The sequence below is a fragment of the Caenorhabditis remanei genome, chromosome IV (genome assembly GCF_010183535.1).
Source record: "Caenorhabditis remanei strain PX506 chromosome IV, whole genome shotgun sequence".
Lineage (NCBI taxonomy): Eukaryota > Metazoa > Nematoda > Chromadorea > Rhabditida > Rhabditidae > Caenorhabditis > Caenorhabditis remanei.
In genome coordinates this window covers 20,957,294-20,976,421 of record NC_071331.1, presented here as the reverse complement: position 1 = coordinate 20,976,421, position 19,128 = coordinate 20,957,294, and the positions used below count along the sequence as shown (strand labels likewise).

At 38.2% G+C, this 19,128-nt stretch overlaps 7 protein-coding genes across 7 annotated transcripts; 5 read left to right on the top strand and 2 right to left on the bottom strand.

Annotated features, from left to right (window-relative positions):
* Positions 1-937: 937 nt before the first annotated feature.
* Positions 938-1,329, bottom strand: GCK72_015494 (uncharacterized protein; the record flags this gene model as incomplete). Its single annotated transcript, XM_003091668.2, has 2 exons — positions 938-1,077; positions 1,164-1,329. 2 exons carry the CDS (start codon positions 1,327-1,329, stop codon positions 938-940), a joined length of 306 nt encoding a protein of 101 aa, XP_003091716.2.
* An 858-nt stretch (positions 1,330-2,187) lies between these two features.
* GCK72_015493 (uncharacterized protein) lies at positions 2,188-2,641 on the top strand (the record flags this gene model as incomplete). The annotated part of the gene is made up of 2 exons (XM_003091666.2): positions 2,188-2,200; positions 2,337-2,641. 2 exons carry the CDS (start codon positions 2,188-2,190, stop codon positions 2,639-2,641), a joined length of 318 nt encoding a protein of 105 aa, XP_003091714.2.
* Positions 2,642-4,709: 2,068 nt separating this feature from the next.
* On the top strand, positions 4,710-6,849 carry GCK72_015492 (uncharacterized protein; the record flags this gene model as incomplete). Its single annotated transcript, XM_053730911.1, has 5 exons — positions 4,710-4,750; positions 4,821-4,992; positions 6,118-6,301; positions 6,345-6,493; positions 6,673-6,849. 5 exons carry the CDS (start codon positions 4,710-4,712, stop codon positions 6,847-6,849), a joined length of 723 nt encoding a protein of 240 aa, XP_053585683.1.
* Positions 6,850-10,841: 3,992 nt separating this feature from the next.
* GCK72_015491 (uncharacterized protein) lies at positions 10,842-11,109 on the top strand (the record flags this gene model as incomplete). The annotated part of the gene is made up of 2 exons (XM_053730910.1): positions 10,842-10,860; positions 10,907-11,109. 2 exons carry the CDS (start codon positions 10,842-10,844, stop codon positions 11,107-11,109), a joined length of 222 nt encoding a protein of 73 aa, XP_053585682.1.
* Positions 11,110-12,155: 1,046 nt separating this feature from the next.
* On the bottom strand, positions 12,156-12,780 carry GCK72_015490 (uncharacterized protein; the record flags this gene model as incomplete). The annotated part of the gene is made up of 3 exons (XM_053730909.1): positions 12,156-12,229; positions 12,343-12,545; positions 12,596-12,780. The coding sequence occupies 3 exons, from the start codon at positions 12,778-12,780 to the stop codon at positions 12,156-12,158; spliced, it is 462 nt and encodes a 153-aa protein (XP_053585681.1).
* A 1,200-nt stretch (positions 12,781-13,980) lies between these two features.
* On the top strand, positions 13,981-14,253 carry GCK72_015489 (uncharacterized protein; the record flags this gene model as incomplete). The annotated part of the gene is made up of 1 exon (XM_053730908.1): positions 13,981-14,253. One exon carries the CDS (start codon positions 13,981-13,983, stop codon positions 14,251-14,253), a length of 273 nt encoding a protein of 90 aa, XP_053585680.1.
* A 2-nt stretch (positions 14,254-14,255) lies between these two features.
* GCK72_015488 (uncharacterized protein) lies at positions 14,256-16,825 on the top strand (the record flags this gene model as incomplete). Its single annotated transcript, XM_053730907.1, has 2 exons — positions 14,256-14,420; positions 16,412-16,825. The coding sequence occupies 2 exons, from the start codon at positions 14,256-14,258 to the stop codon at positions 16,823-16,825; spliced, it is 579 nt and encodes a 192-aa protein (XP_053585679.1).
* Between the last annotated feature and the right edge of the window lie 2,303 nt (positions 16,826-19,128).

Below are 19,128 nucleotides of genomic sequence, written 5' to 3'. Positions count from 1 at the left end.
AAATACCCCTTGTAAACGTGGATTGATAAAATGATAAGTGATTTACTACTTTGAATTGATAAAATGATAAGTGATATACTACGAATCATAGTTGTACGGAATGCCGGAATCCGGAACCGGAACCGGAATCAAAATTTTCATTTTACGGAATCCGGAACCGGAATGAAGTTTTTCAAATACCGGAATGAAAATTTTCATTTTCCGGAATCCGGAACCGGAATGTCAAAAAAACCCGGAATCCGGAATTTCCGGAATAATTCCGGACAACTATGCTATGGATTGATAATGTGATTATGATAAATTAGGAAAATGCTCAAAGATTTGGGAAAAGCTCCAAGAGCTCAAAAATGCTCAAGCTAAGAAATTTTGGAAAATCTGTGAAAATTCAGATAGAAAAAACACTCACCTACCGCTACGAAGAAAAAACGAATAAATGAATAAAATCAGAGTTCACTCTTATATTTATATCAGTTTCTCAAGGACCAAAGATCTACATCAAATTCCAGATGAAGTAGCATCTCAAGGACAAATTCCAATCTATTCCAAACTCATTAAAGAATTTCGCAAAAAATAAATTTCACGCGTCTAAGGTAACATCTCCGAAACTGCTTCAATAACCAAAAATAAAATCTCCAAAGCAAAACATTCCTTTCTCTTTTCACCCGCTAAGATAATATTGACATTTACCGAACCTGACCTGTAAATTCATCGATAATATCTCCCCAGAATAATTCACACAGTTATCAAGAAACTGTCAATCATTTTGCATAATTGGCGGCATTGGTTTAATAATTCACACATTTGTCAATCACATTGTCACATTTGTCGGCAATGTTTTGAAGGCCAAAAAGATACAATCTTCAAATAAAAAGATTTTCAATCAAAGTTTTTATTTTAAAGAACATAACGAACATTATAAAAAACAAAAACAAATAAATTACTGGTTGTTAAACAACACAAAATTGTTATGAATTGCTGTATCGGCGTTCTCAGTGACAGCTCTACACGAAGGACATCTGGCACGGTTCCACTCTGTGAGACTATCGATACATCTTGCGCAGAACGTATGGCCACAGACTGAAAAAAGGTTAGAAATCTACTCTATGATTATCACCTTACTGAAACTTAAGAACTTTCGGTCAAGCAATAAATATAAAACTTACGCAGTAGTTTAGGAACTCGGTTTCCTTGGGGTCCAGTGAACTCCTGGAGACACACCATGCACTGGACCCCAGCCATTACTGCGTGAATGCCTCGGCCTCCTCCATATCCTTCCATGACTGCTCGTTGCGGCCATTGCAGCTCGAACCTCCCCAAGTTCGTTGACATCGTCTTCGTGTATGACTTGAGCTTCGGCTTGGTTTCTAAAAATGCTTGACCCCGCTTTTTTCTCTTTGGCATATGTGAACTTGACCGTACCTTGACACGTGTTGCAGGCATCTTCTTCCATCACACAATTGGCAAAAAATCTAGACTCAGCTTGTCAAGAGCTTTTCGAAAAGTACCCACAAGCCTACATTCTGACACTATTGGGTCCCACCACGAAAACTACAGTACCCCTGTTTTTCGGGTTACTGTAGTTTTCGTGATGGGACCCAAAGTGGTCAGAACCAGGGTTTGTGGGTACTTTTTTGAAAGCTCTTGACGTGCTGAATTCGAATATAAAAGTTTCGGAGTTAATAGATTGATGTTGGCTAAATTTATCAATAATGTAAAAATTTAAAAAATCTGGAAAACGCGCCAACGTCACCCCAGCTTATTCATATCATTTATATTAGTCCTGCCTTTTTTTTTAAAATCTGAAACTACCTTCCCCATTTCAAAACTACTGAAAAAGTCAACAAAATCCTCTCCAATGACATCCGTCACGCAGTCCACTAAAAACGCGTCAACGTCACCCCAGCTGTACTATGTTTGGTATTTTTTGAATCAGCAAGATGAGATAAACTCATATCCAGTTTTAAATTCTCCAATTTTTGCAATCTACACCTGGAATTATCAATTTCCGGACACGTCCTTGACTTGACTATGCATTCCCATATCATCAATAGAGAGGGAAAACAGAGTGTCGTGTCGTGGCACGGCTATAAATGTGTCTGCGTCTCTTCATGAGATCACACCCTCTGTTCATTATGGTCGTCCTCGTCGTCCGTTCGCTTTCCGACTATCATTCTCACTTTTTCCCCTATGCAGCCTTCTGGTATGGCAGCAAAAACTATTCTTCTGATTTTTCTTGAATTCTAATTAATATTTTCTGTTTTTGGGTTATCAAGGATGGGAGTAAGCAAGGTTAGTGTTTTAGTTTATAAAAAATGCAAAAGAAAAACCAATTTCAGCAAAACCAGGAGAACCATCATACAATCCTCCTGCTCAACGACGGAACAAAATTGCTGATCCTGCTTTAGATCTGAGCAACGGCGTTGTCTCTCTTGCAACACAACTAAATGATCGTATTCCACCTGTTCATCAACGATACGGAGTTGTTGCTCCTGCTGAAGACAATCATGTTGATGTTCTTCAACCAGAGAACCGGGACAATGCTCATGCTCAGCCACAAAACGGAATCAATCCTCAAGATCCAATGCAAAAGGAAATTGTTGTTTTTGACTGTCTGTGTCTCACTGTCAAATCATGGATTTGATTTCTTGATCTTTTAGATGATTCATGATCAGTTTATAGTGTTGATCATCCATTTTTTCCTCAATTCTCATTCCCATAGAATATAACCCATAAAACCCCCTTCCCCGTTGCCCACATGAGCACTCTCTTCTCAGACCATACTCTCTTATTTTGTATTATTATTTTTCTTATATTTCTTCGCTTCTAAATAAATTATTTAATTACCCAAGTTCGAAAATCCGTTTCGTCACTCACTTTCATTTTAAAATTTATTCGGTAGAATAAAACGGAATACATTCTCAAAAAACCAAATGTGTATTTTCAACATTAAACAATAAATTATGGTTTCTCGCAGTTAGATGTTGTACCAATCTCTAAAAACATGATATATTTTAGATCATTTAGAAAACCGGGGACATCTCACCTGCACGAGTTTCCGTCAATCCTGACGACCGTATTTCTACCCCAAAATTGGCGAAAAAGTCAATAACTGCATTGATTTCGTTCTCTTTGTCTTCCATCTCGACTCGTCATCATTGTGTTCATCACCAAATTCCTCCAGAAGGCTACATAGAAAAAGAACTGAGTATGCTAGTCGGAAAGCAAACATACGACGAGGTGACCTTGATGGTTAGAGAGTGTGATCTCATGAAGAGACGCAGACACATTTAGCTGTTCACTCTTTCGTCCTTCACTACTATCTCCTCACTCCAATAATAGATTGTTATTAGGATTTAATACTTTATTTTGAAGAATTACATAAAATTGATGAGATTGGGGGATACCTTGATGAAATGTATATTACCATAGAGACGATGATAAACAGTAAGTGCAATTCAGACAGTTTATAGATGCTCAAAGCAATTCAGGGTATATAGGTGATTCCTGTATCAAATTGTTATAAAAACAAAATCTAGTTAATTGAACATTGAACCTTTAAGAAATTATACACAAATCGGGCTTGCGCTTCGGCCTCGGTGGATCAATTTATAAATTTTTACTCTTCTTTAACGCTGTCTTCGTCAGTATCCTGAAAATTATAATATTTAAAGGTGTCCATAATTGAAATAATTGTGATCATACCTTCTCTGTTGCTGGAGCAACTCTCTTTAGAGATTTTTGACGATCAATGATGTTTGTCAAGGAAGCCGAACCCGTTCCATGAGAAGCAAAGTCACGTTCAGTTGGGAATGTATCGTTTCCTTCGCCATCTAACTCCTCTGCTCCAGTTTTTTGACGAATGATTTTTTCGGCACGCCATTGTCAGCTACAGCTGGAAGAACAGCCTGTCTTCCATGAGATTCATTTTGTACAGCTGGCAGCCGCTGAGATTGTTTTCTCCCTCTTTCGTCCTTCACTACTATCTCCTCACTCCATCAATAAAGAAGAACAAAATAGTGTTGTCGTGTCGTTGCACAGCTATCCAGCAGCTAAATGTGTGTGCGTCTCTTCATGAAATGACACTCTCCAACAGGGAAGGTCACATTGGTCGTCCCTCCATCTTTCACTTTCAACTTACTCATAACTTCCTTATGTCACCTAACGGAATGGCGGCAACACCCTTTTTCTTCTGCTTTTTATTGAATTCTAACTGATTTTTTTTTGGGTCTTCGATGGATGCGAGTAAGCTAGGTTAGTGCTGTAAAATAACAAAATACTTGTTTATTCGAGATTGTTATAGATCAGAAAACTAGGAAACATGCTTACTATCATTTAAAAAATTCAAAAACGGCCAATTTCAAGCCCAGTTTAATGGAAACGTCGGTTTTGTTTCTTTTTTTTTCTCAAAATTACCCGGAAATAAATGGGAATTAGGAAATTAAAAAACTAGAACAGAAAGAGACTAATTGAATAATTTTCATGATGTGCCGAGAAAACGACAAAGAAATACAGTAAGCTTTTTCATAGAGATATAGACATAAAAGTGTATATTTTTCTATTTTTCAGATCAGCTACTCCAAAAAAGAAGAATCGGAGAAATACGTCCAGGATCAGCTTTTGTCCAAATCCAAATACGATGAACACTTTTACTGCACCCTCATTCATAATGGGTTGGGAGCGATGAAGATGGAAGTGCCATACGTTGCACAATGGTCCATATCAGAACCAACAATTCGATGGATAATTATGAGTGAGTTTTGTTACTGTTATTGACTTTCAAAAAACCTATTTTTTCTTTGTTCAACCCGATTGGTTTCCAGAAACGTTGTCGTCCCAAACATCATGAACCTCTTTATGGAACTCTATGCGTCAGAAGAGGGGTTGTCGATAAATTTCTGCCATCGATGCAAATGGTTGAGCACCCGATTTCTTCATATGTTCAAGAAGACTTTGAGTCCGGAGTTTTCAATCCGTAACTGGACGTATCGTAATGTAACGATAGTTGCATAAGTACTCATACTTATTGAACTTTTTCAGACTGTAACTAAAAATGTGGTGAAGTGAACAACGTATGCATGAATCAAGAAGCGAACAAGCGAGCTTCTGAACTCAAACCTCCACGCCAATATAATATCTTTGATGTTTTCTCTTTTTTCCACAATATTTAGGACCTAATTCAATAAATATATTAATCAGTAGAGTTGCTGTGTTCTGCTTCATTAGTTAAACTCAACTTTTTTGAATTTCACGCTAATTTTAGTAATTATTTTACTGGAGCGCAGATGCTTCATATGAACTTGCTATGTCCCTGTGTGGCACCGTTACCGTTGATTTCGCAGTAATTTCGTTCAATTCTGCACAATATTTTTATCATCCCAAAAATATCTGAAATTTCGGAAATTACCTGAAAAATCCTTTCCGATGACATGCGTCCCACAGTCCACTGAAAACGCGCCAACCCCAGCTGTATCAAGTTCGACATCTTTCGAATCAGGAACATGAGATAAACTCATTTCCATGTTTAAATTCTCCAATTTTTGAAATCTATACCTGGAATCATCAATTTTCGGACACGGCCTTCACTTGACTATGCATTCCCACTCCATCAATAGAGATGGAGGAAAGAGTGTCGTGTCGTTGCACAGCTCTATGGCAATTAAAGGTGTCTGCGTCTTGTAGATCACACTCTCTAACCGTGCAGATGTTTGTCCTCTTCCCTCTAATAGCACTGAGTGACCAAATAGTGTCGTGTTGCACAGTCAAAAGTGTCTGCGTCTCTTCATAAAATTACACTCTCTTGCCATAAAGGTCACACTATGGTTTCCTTCCATCGTTCACTTTCAACCTACTCATTCCATCATGCTGCCTAACGGAATGGCGGCAACTTCTTCTTCTTATGATTTTTATTGAGTTCTAAGTTATATTCTCTTTCCTTTTTTGGGGTATACGATGGATCCGAATGAACAAGGTTAGTGTTTAAAAAAAAAACCAAGTAAAAAAAAAACCAAATACTGAGTTTTTAAGCTAGTTTTTTAAAAAATTTGTCACATGCCGGGGTTTGAGCTTCAAAAAATGAATTTAAAAAAAAACGTTTTAGTCTATTCAAAAAGTTTTCAGGCAACATTCAAACCAGTCCCTCTGAAAGCTGGCTGTTTCGATGATGTTATTGGATTCGCCTGCTCTGAGTTGTGTCACTGCAAAGGCCACTGCACCAACAAGTTGAAGAGGACTTCTTTTGAAATTGAGAGAAAGAACAAGATGCTTGGATTTCAAATAAAAACTCAAAATTACATACCAGCAGGTTGGTAATCTTTTTCATAGTGCTTAATTGTCTCTTTTTTCAGGAACAGTCATTGCAGAGCTTACCGGCGAATCAGTGAAATACCATGATCTCCTACCAGGTGAAATTTTCATGGAATGTACAGATCAAGAGTTGAACTTCATTTTCGTAGTTGACAATTTCCTACTCCCTAGCAATCTATGTATCAACAAAGTAATTTCTCTTACAAATAGACCGGTTTCAGTGCAAAATAGTGCGATTTTTGAATTGTCGTCCTAAAATGATCATAATAGACAGGAAAGTGTCCGTACAAAAAGTTGTAAATGGGGCTTTATTGTACCTCTGAAACAAGATCAATTGTTTTTAAAATTTTCAATTAAAACTACTTTCAGGACATCCAACAAAAGATGCAGAGTATATGGAAAACATCATTGGAGGAAGTGATTCCAGTTGACTGTGACATCTCAAGAAATGTCAACGATGCCGATATCCCAACTTCATTGACTTATAAATACTCTGACACAAATGTCACCAGAAGAGCACAAATGGAAAAAAACAGTTGGATGTGATGAGAGATTGCTCAAAAGAATTGAAGCAATCGTAAATCGACCCAAAAAACATTGGGAACATTTCAAGAACATTCGGCTCTTTATGATTTAACGGGGGTTTTAAGAATAAACGGGGGTTTTAAAAATAGACGGGGGTTTTAAGAATAGACGGGGGTTTTCAGATTAAACGGGGGTTTTGAGAATAAACGGGGGTTTTCGACCTATTTACTTATACCAAGAAAACCCCAAAATGGTCAGAAATGACTACACTCCCTCCAGTATACATTTTTTTCATAGGCTTTTCCAATTGTTTTGGTTTTTTTTTGTTTTTTCTGCATTTTCTCATTTACTTATCTATTTTGTACGTCGCATCGTTTTTTGATCAGAGAAGTGTAATAATTGCCCTTCTTCTTGTTTTGCTCTACATTTGAAATCGACGAAACGGCGATGTTTCGGGCGAAATATAATCGGGATCATATGGTAGATCGTCCAACTGTTTGGGTTTTTGGATTGCTGCTCGGCAAATGTCGCCAAGTCTAGGCCAAACTCTGCGGCTGTACATGTCTAGGCGCAACCTTTCACCAGTCTCTGCCCAACTTTGGGTGATCAGAGCCAATGATAGAGGGTCACCAAGTATTGGCCCAATGTTGGATATTGATTTTCACTTTGGCAGTCACTCATGTAAGTTTATTTTATTTTCCTGTTTTAACCCATTTTATGAGTTTTCAGTATTTCCCTTGTTACATTTATCATTCCGAACTTTGTTTGGGAAGTATTCAGATTTTTGTGTTTTGAAACTTTAGAGAAACTCAATGGGTTCCCACCTAAACAGCACTTTCAGTGAAGAGGACAAATTGTTTCCATAGAGCGAAAACTCGGATTCGCAAAAGTAGCGGTATTTCTCGGTGAGCTAATAACAATTTGTAGTTCCAAAAACTTATAATTGTAGTAATGTGTTTTCCGAATTAGTAATTTTTCAACATGACCAATTAGCCGCAAAACATCTGTTTTCTGAAATAAAACATGAATACTTCTTTTTTCGTTCGGGTTGTTGGGTTACTGTGAAAGTTGGAGATGATCCATATAAAACGGTCATCAAATTATCCAATCTATCAATGGACTTATTCCCGTCCAAATTGATATCATCGTCAGCTATTCTTATCGAAACCATTGTATCTTCATGAACACTCGCGCTCCTCTCTTCATCCCATTCTTCCCAATATTCATTGATATTCACACCTAAGCAGCGCGGTATCGGCGTGTAAACGGCACCTACATGGCAAATTCCTCCCAGGATAAGAAGCTACCGAAATTAGCCGACGAAAACGGCAGTTAGCCGAGAGAAACGGCAGTTAGCCGACGATTTCGTCGGCTAACTGCCTGGAAATTACGTGAGGGGATGATAACATAGGTGATGTAGACGTTGTTCAGAAATCCGATTGATTATGAGCTCTAAAATTCAAGAATAAAATTTCATAATTTCAAGAATAAATTCTCACATTTATTAACTTTCCATTGTTCTTGAAATTTCCCTCCGTTGTTTCCGTATAGTTCCTTGAGCAGAGTTGACAGCTTTCTCGGTTCTGTAGAAATACAATTATAAGTTTTTGGAACTACAAATTGTTATTAGCTCACCGAGAAATACCGCTACTTTTGCGAATCCGAGTTTTCGCTCTATGGAAACAATTTGTCCTCTTCACTGAAAGTGCTGTTTAGGTGGGAACCCATTGAGTTTCTCTAAAGTTTCAAAACACAAAAATCTGAATACTTCCCAAACAAAGTTCGGAATGATAAATGTAACAAGGGAAATACTGAAAACTCATAAAATGGGTTAAAACAGGAAAATAAAATAAACTTACATGAGTGACTGCCAAAGTGAAAATCAATATCCAACATTGGGCCAATACTTGGTGACCCTCTATCATTGGCTCTGATCACCCAAAGTTGGGCAGAGACTGGTGAAAGGTTGCGCCTAGACATGTACAGCCGCAGAGTTTGGCCTAGACTTGGCGACATTTGCCGAGCAGCAATCCAAAAACCCAAACAGTTGGACGATCTACCATATGATCCCGATTATATTTCGCCCGAAACATCGCCGTTTCGTCGATTTCAAATGTAGAGCAAAACAAGAAGAAGGGCAATTATTACACTTCTCTGATCAAAAAACAATGCGACGTACAAAATAGATAAGTAAATGAGAAAATGCAGAAAAAAACAAAAAAAACCAAAACAATTGGAAAAGCCTATGAAAAAAATGTATACTGGAGGGAGTGTAGTCATTTCTGACCATTTTGGGGTTTTCTTGGTATAAGTAAATAGGTCGAAAACCCCCGTTTATTCTCAAAACCCCCGTTTAATCTGAAAACCCTCGTCTATTCTTAAAACCCCCGTCTATTTTTAAAACCCCCGTTTATTCTTAAAACCCCCGTTAAATCATAAAGAGCCGAACATTCAATACCAAATGCAAGACGAATGTGGAATTGTTGAGAGTTTATCAAAAGAGCTTCTCGCCCTCTAACATTACATTACTGGTTGTAACCACCGATTGTATATTCCCAGGAGACAAGGTAATTCTTGACTGGAATTTCATCAAATCATTCATCAAACCAATTTTTAGCTCAATCTTGATTATGGCAATGGCTCTTCCAATTATTTGGATCCAACTGCGGAGCGGAGAACATCCATGTTGCTAATTCATGTCTCTTCTCCTTTGATTTTTTTCCTCTTCTGGGTATCTTTTTGAATAAAAATTGTAAATTTATTAGTTTGTTGATTCTTTAATTTTTTTTCATGTACAGTGACAATGTATTTCGGTGTCATCTGATTGCCCAATAAATTCAATCTTGTATTGGTTGAACAGAGCAAAAATAGCACATCATTTTTGTAGTTGACCATTTTTTGTAGGAACACTATTCTGAAAGTTATAGATTGCCAAAGTGAAAATCTCCAAAATTTCGCTAATTTGCATTGAAATTAGTCGATTTCAGGGAGTAATGAGTTTCTTTACCCGTAACTTTCCAGATAGCTTCTATACAAAAAATGATCAATTACAAAAATGATGTGCTATTTTTGCTCAGTTAAGCCCATACAAAATTGAATTTATTGGACAATCTGGTGACACCGAAATACGCTGTCAAAGTTGGTCTTTTTCCAATGAAACCAGCCATACAGTAGGCAGTCTGGGAGAAAGAATGAGATGGGAGAGTGTCTATGCCTTACGTCAAGTCGGGAACGCATCTGCGTACTCTGCGTATTGCCTCCTGGGAAGAGCGCACACCACTTTTTAGGGTTATAGGCACTGTGTCTTGACTCCTGGGAAAACTCTACGCGCGCACAAGCCGGGAGTGTGCTCGATTGTATACTTTACACTCTCCCACTTTTTCCCCGCTTCCTCTCCCGCTCCCAATCAGATGATTCATAGGATTGAGCGTTGAATCATTCTATCTTTTCTATTATTAATATTAAATTCTTCCACACACACATCAATGTTTAAGCTCCGCCTCTGGTCAGTATAAAAGCCGAGGCGAGCGCGCACCACTTTCACTGCTCCTTGGAAAACTCTAGGCCTATAACCCTAAAATGGTGCGCGCTTCTCCCAGGAGCCAATACGCAGAGTACGCATATGTGTCTCCGCTTGACGTAAGACATAGACACTCTCCCATCTCATTCTGCCCCCCAGACTGCCTGTATGGCTGGTCCTTCTCTGATTTTCTTTAAATACTAATTCCCCTCTCCCCCCTTATTCTCAGTTTTCTATTCTCCAGATCTTATTGCTATGGGTTTATGATATCTCGTCGTCAGTCGGACATGAAGTGGTAAGTTGCAACTTTTTTTTGACAAATATGAATTTCATCCGTGATGTGGGTTCTTCTTGACGTTTTTTTTATCGGAATTTTCAACTTTTTTGACGCTGTCTTGTTCAGCATACTTTGTTTAGTCGAATACACGGAAATTCTCTCATAATTTTGATTTAAACGTTGGTTTTTGAATAAATACATCCTTTCGCGTTATCAATGAGGCGAAATGGTCGAAGTAAGCGTCTTTCAATCTCCCGATTTTTTCAACAATTTTATTACAGTGCCTGAAACCTTTGAAATGGATTCGAACGGAGATAAGCTTCGCCCAAAACGAGGAATAGCTCCTGCTGTCGCTGTTGGTTTCTCTATTGCAGCTTTTATCATTGCAGCCGTTACTGGAGTACTGACTGCTTGGAACTATATTTGCGATTGGATTCGTGCATCACAGCGAACGGAAGAACTCGAAAAATCGAAGAAAATTTAAATTTGGATCATTCAGATTCAAAACTTACTTTTCAGTAAATTTGTCTAAACTCGTGCTTTCTCCACATCACTTATTTCAGACTCCTCAACCAAGAAGAAAATGAGCGTAGTGAAGAGGTGTACGATAAAATCCAAGCTGCTGTGGCCCAACCTGGAAAACTCGAATTCGTTCTGAATTTTTTCAAAATGAACAAAAAAAACTGATCAATGAGATGGAATTCAAAAATGATATTGGAAATGGAGTATTGAGACGAGGTAATTTTTGATGGGAATTTTAAAATTATTCATCAAATTAATTTTCAGCTCAATCTGATTATGGCAATGGTTATTCCAATTATTTGGATGCAACTGCGGAGCGGTCAGGTGTAAGAACATCCATGTTGTTAATTCATGTATCTTCTTTTTTGATTTCTTTTCCTCTTCTGGGTATCTTTTTGAATAAAAATTGTAAATTTATTCGTTTTTTGATTCTTTAATGTTTTCGTCGCTCTACATCAAATTCCAGATGAAGTAGCATCTCAAGGACGAATTCCAATATATTCCAAACTCATCAAAAGTAACATTTCAATACCAAATGTTTCGAATTCTAGAATTTCGCAAAAATAAATTTCACGCGTCTAAGATAACATCTCCGAAATTGCTTCAATAACCAAAGATAAAATCTCCGAAGCAAAACATTCCTTTCTCTTTTCACCCGCTAAGATAATATTGACATTTACCGAACCTGACCTGTAAATTCATCGATAATATCTCCCCAGAATAATTCACACATTTATCAAGAAACTGTCAATCATATTGCATAATTGGCGGCATTGGTTTAATAATTCACACATTTGTCAATCACATTGTCACATTTGTCGGCGGCAATGTTTTGAAGGCCAAAGATACAATAAAATAAAAAGATTTTCAATCAAAGCTTTTATTTTCAAGAACATAAGAAACAAAAAGAACAAATTATTTAAAAAAACAAAGACAAATAAATTACTGGTTGTTAAACAACGCAAAATTGTTATGAATCGCTGTATCGGCGTTCTCGGTGACAGATCTTCACGAAGGACATCTGGCACAGTTCCACTCTGTGAGATTAGCGATACATCTTGAGCAGAACGTATGGCCACAGACTGGAAAATGTAAGAAATCTACTCTATGATTATCACCTTACTGGAACTTAAGAACTTTCGGTATTTTATTTATTTTTCTCATATAATCCTCAAGCAATAAATATAAAACTTACGTAATAGTTTAGGAACTCTGTTTCCTTGGGGTCCAGTGAACTCCTGGACGCATACCGTGCACTGGACCCCCGCCATTGCTGCGTGAATGCCTCGGCCTCCTCCATATCCTTGCATGACTGCTCGAATTGCGGCCATTGCAGCTCGAACCTCCCCAAGTTCGTTGGCATTGTCTTCATGAATGACTTCAGCTTCGGCTTGGTTTCTAAGAATGCTTGACCGCGCTTTTTTCTCTTTGGCATATGTGAACTTGACCGTACGTTGACACGTGTTGCAGGCATCTTCTTCCCCGCACACAATTGTTGCACATAAATTGCCATCACATTAGGTTCGTGTGGCGGCCCGCTGGATGTGTCGACGGTGTGGCCATTAGTGTGCTGAGTGACACAACAATCGTCTCGAAATCGTAAACAAAGTAGCGCACATTTGCTTCGATCCATTGTGAAGCCTCGCATAAGTCCCTTTCGTGTTAATTTAGAGTGCCCAGGAGCATCGACGAGTTGGTGAATAAGAACTTGAGAATAGAAGACAGGGAATAAATGGGTTAGTATTCAGAAAGAATCAGAGAGAGACCAGCCATACAGTAGGCAGTCTGGGAGGCAGAATGAGATGGAAGAGTGTGTATCAGAGCTGTGCGGAATTCCTTCCTTCAACTTCCTTCTTCCTTCTTCCGGGCTTTTTTCACGTTTTTATTCCTTCTTCCTTCTTCCTTTTCTAAAATTTCACTTCCTTCTTCCTTCTTCCTTTTCTAAAATTTTACTTCCTTCTTCCTTGTTCCTTTTTCCGTTGAAAAGTTTACTAAAATTTTGTAATTTTCGACGGAATTTTGACGGAATTTTGGTGGTTTTTGACGGAATTTTGTATGAAACAACATCAAAATTCGTTTTCAGAGATGACTAGAACAAAGTTTCCGCAAATTTGTCATTTTAAAAATTAACTTCCAATTTCCCGGTTCGGAACTCAACTTCCTTCTTCCTTCCTTCTTCCTTCTTCCGGGCTTTTTTCACTATTTTCTTCCTTCTTCCTTCTTCCCTTTTGAAAAATTTACTTCCTTCTTCCTTCTTCCTTCTTCCCTTTTGAAAAAGTTACTTCCTTCTTCCTTCTTCCTTCTTCCCTTTTCAAAAATTTTACTTCCGCACAGCTCTGGTGTGTATGTCTTACGTCAAGTCGGGAACGTATCTGCGTACTCTGCGTATTGGCTCCTGGGAAGAGCGCGCACCATTTTTAGGGTAATAGGCCTAGAGTTTTCCCAGGAGCAGAGAAAGTGGTGCGCGCTCTTCCCAGAAGGCAATACGCAGAGTACGCAGATATGTTTCCCCTTGAGGTAAGTTATTGACTCTCTCCCATCTCATTCTATCTCCCTGACTGCCTACTGTATGGCTGGTCTCTCTCTGATTCTTACTGAATACTAGATTTCCTTACCCCCCCCCCATGATGATGACCAAGGCGCTCGTAGAAGAACCCGAATTGGTCGATCAAAGGTGAGTATACTTTCATAGATCGTCTGCATAAACTTTTCTTTCAAAGGTAGCTGAAGTAAGAAAAACATGGTCATCTTTTTGTGAGCTCGTTTCTTTTTCTGTAACAATATTCACATTTTTCAGCGATCGTGCAAGATGGATCACTTCAAGATATGCTAGATGACGTCATCTGAGCAATTTCGCCCCCACGGAGATGCAAGGAGACCGGAGGATTGGACAAATCAAGGACAATACCACATTTTGGTGCTCAACCGAGCCCATACCCAACGGTTCACAGAATTTCCAGTCGAAGTCAACATGTTTGCAAAGAGATGGTCTCTTGTCGCGTTTGTGGAATACGTCACCAAAGATAATAGAATCCCACCAATAATAAGTTTGAATCCTCAAATCATTGCTTCGTTAATGTGGCTGTCAACTTGTTGTATAGCATGACAATGTTTCGCTTCCGATTGGTTACAAACAAGGAAAAGTATGGGAAGGATTCGACAACGATGGGAAGTATGAAGAAAGGTCAAGGAGATGTCGTCGACGCGTTGGGTTTGATTTTGGACAAGTTGTTCGATGAAGACAAAAAAGACTATCAAGACTATCAATTCGAAGTGAAAAATACAACGTAACTCCAACCACAGTGCCTCTCAACGAAATGGATTTGTCTAATTATATTGTGCAGTCTCTCGTTTTTCTTAGGTTGAATTAAATTAATCCTTTTTAAGTATTGTTTTATTATTTACAGTGAATAAATTAAATCTAAAATTCGGCAGTGTAGTTAGAGATGGGAAAGTGGCGCAACAGTTTTGGCGCGCAGCGCCTGGACTCAGATTGCGTTTACGGTGATGCTTAGTTTCGGCACGAAACAAAACTGCACTTGGGCTCAACACCCGATTGTACTACGCTCGCTTTCTCCGGCGCCTTGAAAGACAGAAAATTCCTTCAAAAGCTCAGACGCTCTACATATCCCTCAAAAATTGACTCCTTCTGACTATTAGTGCTCTCGTGATGCTCCGTCAAACTAGGTATTTTTATGAGTTCATAACGAGTGAAATAATTGTTGCAAGGGTCTAATTTTTAAACGGGCCGTAGATCAGACATAAGGCTTCATTTTCACAGTTGACAACTTTTTTGTACAAACGCTTTCTAGCGAGTTACGGTCTCTCTAAGTTGTTTCACTAAGCCACAGTCTCCCCCGCAAGGAGTGGCCCGATATTTTTGCGCCAGCAATCTCTTGGCACGCGAGTGGTGCACGGAAATGCGTACCGTAGTATTTTCATTTTTACAACTGAAAATTGTGTTTTATGCAATAAAAAACTTATTTTTCGTTTTTTTTCTCAAAACAATTCGCTAACTTTTTTAAGTTACAGTAAATCGAATCAAAAAAATACAAAATCTCGAAAATTCGTGTGTCGTGGGAGGAGTTCTATACTTTTGAAATTTCGATGTTGTGGTTCCAGGAGGAACTAAACAACCAGAAGGACACTAGTCTCGCAATCGAACTAACTGCAACTTGTTAACTGCAATCTTTTCTAATTTTTTTTTCTGAAAGCCGGGAGTGTGCTCGATTGTATACTTTACACTCTCCCACTTTTTCCCCGCTTCCTCTCCCGCTCCCAATCAGATGATTCATAGGATTGAGCGTTGAATCATTCTATCTTTTCTATTATTAATATTAAATTCTTCCACACACACACACACATCAATGTTTAAGCTCCGCCTCTGGTCAGTATAAAAGCCGAGGCGAGCGCCTATATTTTATCTTCAATAAATAGTATTCCCACAGCCAGTTTAACACAGAACAGGAGTCGCTGACACTAAAGACATACCGTAAATACTGTATTATAACGGCATGCAGTTATATTTTTAAACTTCCTCCGAGAGAAATTTTGTGGTTTCAGAAACTCATTAAAATGGAACGAAAAAACTTTTTTTGGACTTTCTATTTGCTGATCTAGAAGTGACCAAACACGTTGCTTCTAATCGGAACCGAGAAAAAACCCCCTGATAACATTTTAATGGATTCTGAGTAGAGATGGGGTGCCGTTATAATACAGGTGCCGTTCTATTACAGGTGCCGTTATAATACAGTATTTACGGTATGTGTGTTGGAGACGTGTATGTGGGCTGGATACGTTGAGGTCCACTGCGTCTTGCCTTCTGGGAAGAGCGCGCACCACTTTCTCCGCTCCTGGGAAACCTCTAGGCATATTACCCTAAAAGTGGTGCGCGCTCTTCCCAGAAGGCAATACGCAGAGTACGTAGATTCGTTTCTACTTGACGTAAGACATAGACACTCTTCCATCTCATTCTGCCTCCCAGACTGCCTACTGTATGGCTGGTCCTCCCTTCTCCCTGATTTTTATTGAATACTAATTCCTCTCTCCCTCTCTTTATTCTCCGTCTTCTATTCTCCAGATCTTATTCTTGTGTGTGGATACTTAACGTACCAGAACTGTCCAGTAAAGCGAGTTCACACTCCAAATAGTGTCTACCTTACGGAATTGGGCGATGCGACAGTGACGTTGATGTAAGTTTGATATTTTCTGGTTTTTTTAAATCTAAAATTTGAAACATTACAGCATTACTCGGTATATGAGAGGATCATAAGTTTCCGGCGACCGGGCAACTCCTGCTCCGCGCTCCACACACTACAAAGATTCGGTCTGGACAGTTCGTATTGAAGGCCCCTCACAACGTCATTATTCAAATTGAAACTCGAAGATTCACTGGTCGACACGAAGAACATGAGGCGATTCAAATAAACGTGGAAGAAAAGATGCAACATTTGGACCATGAAGATATACGAAAGCTCACGGAAAACTTAAAGGCGCTAGGAAAGGCTATCAGTGAATTTGAAGAACTTCTACTACACGATATTGTGATGGACGTTGGATTAATCGACTCGGCTCTGCATTGGCTTCGCACCAAGTTTTACTGGATTTTCATTATCGGTGGAGCGGTGTTGGTTTCAATCGTCGTGTTCTTTGTCTTGGCATACTGCTGCTCCTGCTAGTGTTTTGTAAGGAAAGGAAAGAAAACTAATAATTTGTCTGATGGTGTGTAAATCTCCGTTTTCATAATCCAAAAATTCAACCATTAAATTGTGAAAGAAAGCTTTAAAAATTGATTAATAAACATTTATTCAGAACATATATTGATCTTAACTTAACATTAAAAAAGACTTCAGGAGAATTTGAGTGCAAACAAAATGAACATTCTACGACATTTTTAAATGAACAGGGACAGTTTCTGCAAGTTATTGTCTGGCGCACCGTTGGCGTGAATCAGAATCTGGGAAAATAAGTCATCGCACAGTGTGAGTTGTAATCATAATTAAGTCATATAGTCATCATACGTTATAGTCTTTTTCCAGGAGGGAAGAAAAAAGATGACAAAGAAAAATGATGACTAAAAATGATGGCTTTTTGCTATGTTTGAATAAGTAGGTCAAAAGCTCATTTTCGGAATCAGACGAAATAACTCCAAACCAATTTCAGCCAAAACCAGGAGTAGACAATCAATGCTCAGCAGCAAAACGGAATCGTTCCTCCAGATCCAATGCAAAATGAAATTGTTGTTCCTGCTCCACAAATAAATGCACCAGTGGCTCCTGCTCAGCCACGAAACAAAATCATCCCTCCAGCTCAACTACAAAATTGGATTGTTGCCCCTCCAATTTGATTAATAAGTAACATAAAACACAAGATATTTTTGATTCGTTATTTTGGAAGGATCATTCCGTTTTAAAGTTCCCCATTTCATCGAGAGCTCAATTGTTTCTCCTGAAAAACTTAAAAAGTATAATCATTTACTTTTTTTTAGGCTCATCTACGACAAGCATCAATCCGCAACAATTGGTTTCCCATTAGTCTCCCGTTCAATCGCATGTTCTTGCATAACAGTTTTTTGTATTTCAAATTATTATCTTTTCCTTATGTTTTTTTTTCCAAATCTTGATGTGAATTAATTAAGTTTATTTTTCTATAAGGCATTTGCTACCTCCTGCTAGGAAACCTAAAAAATTTCAGTCCGAATCGGACTTCTACTTCATTTAATGTTTTAACTACTTTGTATGCGTCTGGTTTTACAGAAAATATTGATACACTACTTCATAAAAATAAAATGTTTTTAATGTTCAATTCTTCTTATTTTTGCCTTTGAAAGTGCAAGCAAACATAGGTAAAGATCAATAACCAACACAAAAACACTGTGAATTGTTGAAAATGCAAAAAAAAAGCGTAGAAATATTTGACTTCTCAACCAATCAAAAAGCGTTTCCAATAGAAACCATCTCATACAGTGCGTCCAATAATGATAGGACCCCCCTAGATTTTGGGATTCCAGACAGAACCAGAACAGATACAAAAAAATCTGTGATGAGCATTTGATTCAGGGTACAAAGAAACCCCAGGGGCCAGATTTTCATGGTTCTACCTTTTTTCTTAGAAGCGCACCCCCAAAAAGTCATTTTTTCAGCCGTCCAATAATGATAGGACCACCTCAAAAATCGAATTTTCAGTTGATTTTCAAGATTTTTTTTTCTTGGAAAACTTTTAAAATCGATTGAAACATACTATTTTTGTTGTTTTTGGATGATTCCATTATAGTTTTGACATTTTCAATCCCAAGCCCAAATGTTTTCCTTCTTCGAATTTTCACCCATCAGAAATCCGAGTGGGTTCGAGAATCGTGAGTATAAGTTTACAGAAAATGAATGTTTTTGCAAATTCCCTATTCATTTTTATCATGAATGATTTGATTTACCTTGCCGGAAAGTTTCAGAATGATACGTGATCTGTGATAAGAGATACTCGTCTCGAAGTTCTGAAACAGTGAATGTACATTTGGGCTTGGGATTGAAAATGTCAAAACTATAATGGAATCATCCAAAAACAACAAAAATAGTATGTTTCAATCGATTTTAAAAGTTTTCCAAGAAAAAAAATTTCTTGAAAATCAACTATAAATTCGATTTTTGAGGTGGTCCTATCATTATTGGACGGCTGAAAAAATGACTTTTTGGTGGTGCGCTTCTAAGAAAAAAGGTAGAACCATGAAAATATGGCCCCTGGGGTTTCTTTGTACCCTGAATCAAATGCTCATCACAGATTTTTTTGTATCTGTTCTGGTTCTGTCTGGAACCTCAAAATCTAGGGGGTCCTATCATTATTGGACGCACTGTATAGATTTTCCATGCTTTTTTTCCGTTTTAAACATGATAAACTGGATAAAACAACTTACCCTCAAAAACACGCCAACGTTACCCCAGCTGTACAATGTTCGGTATCTTTTGAATCAGCGAAATGAGAAAAACTC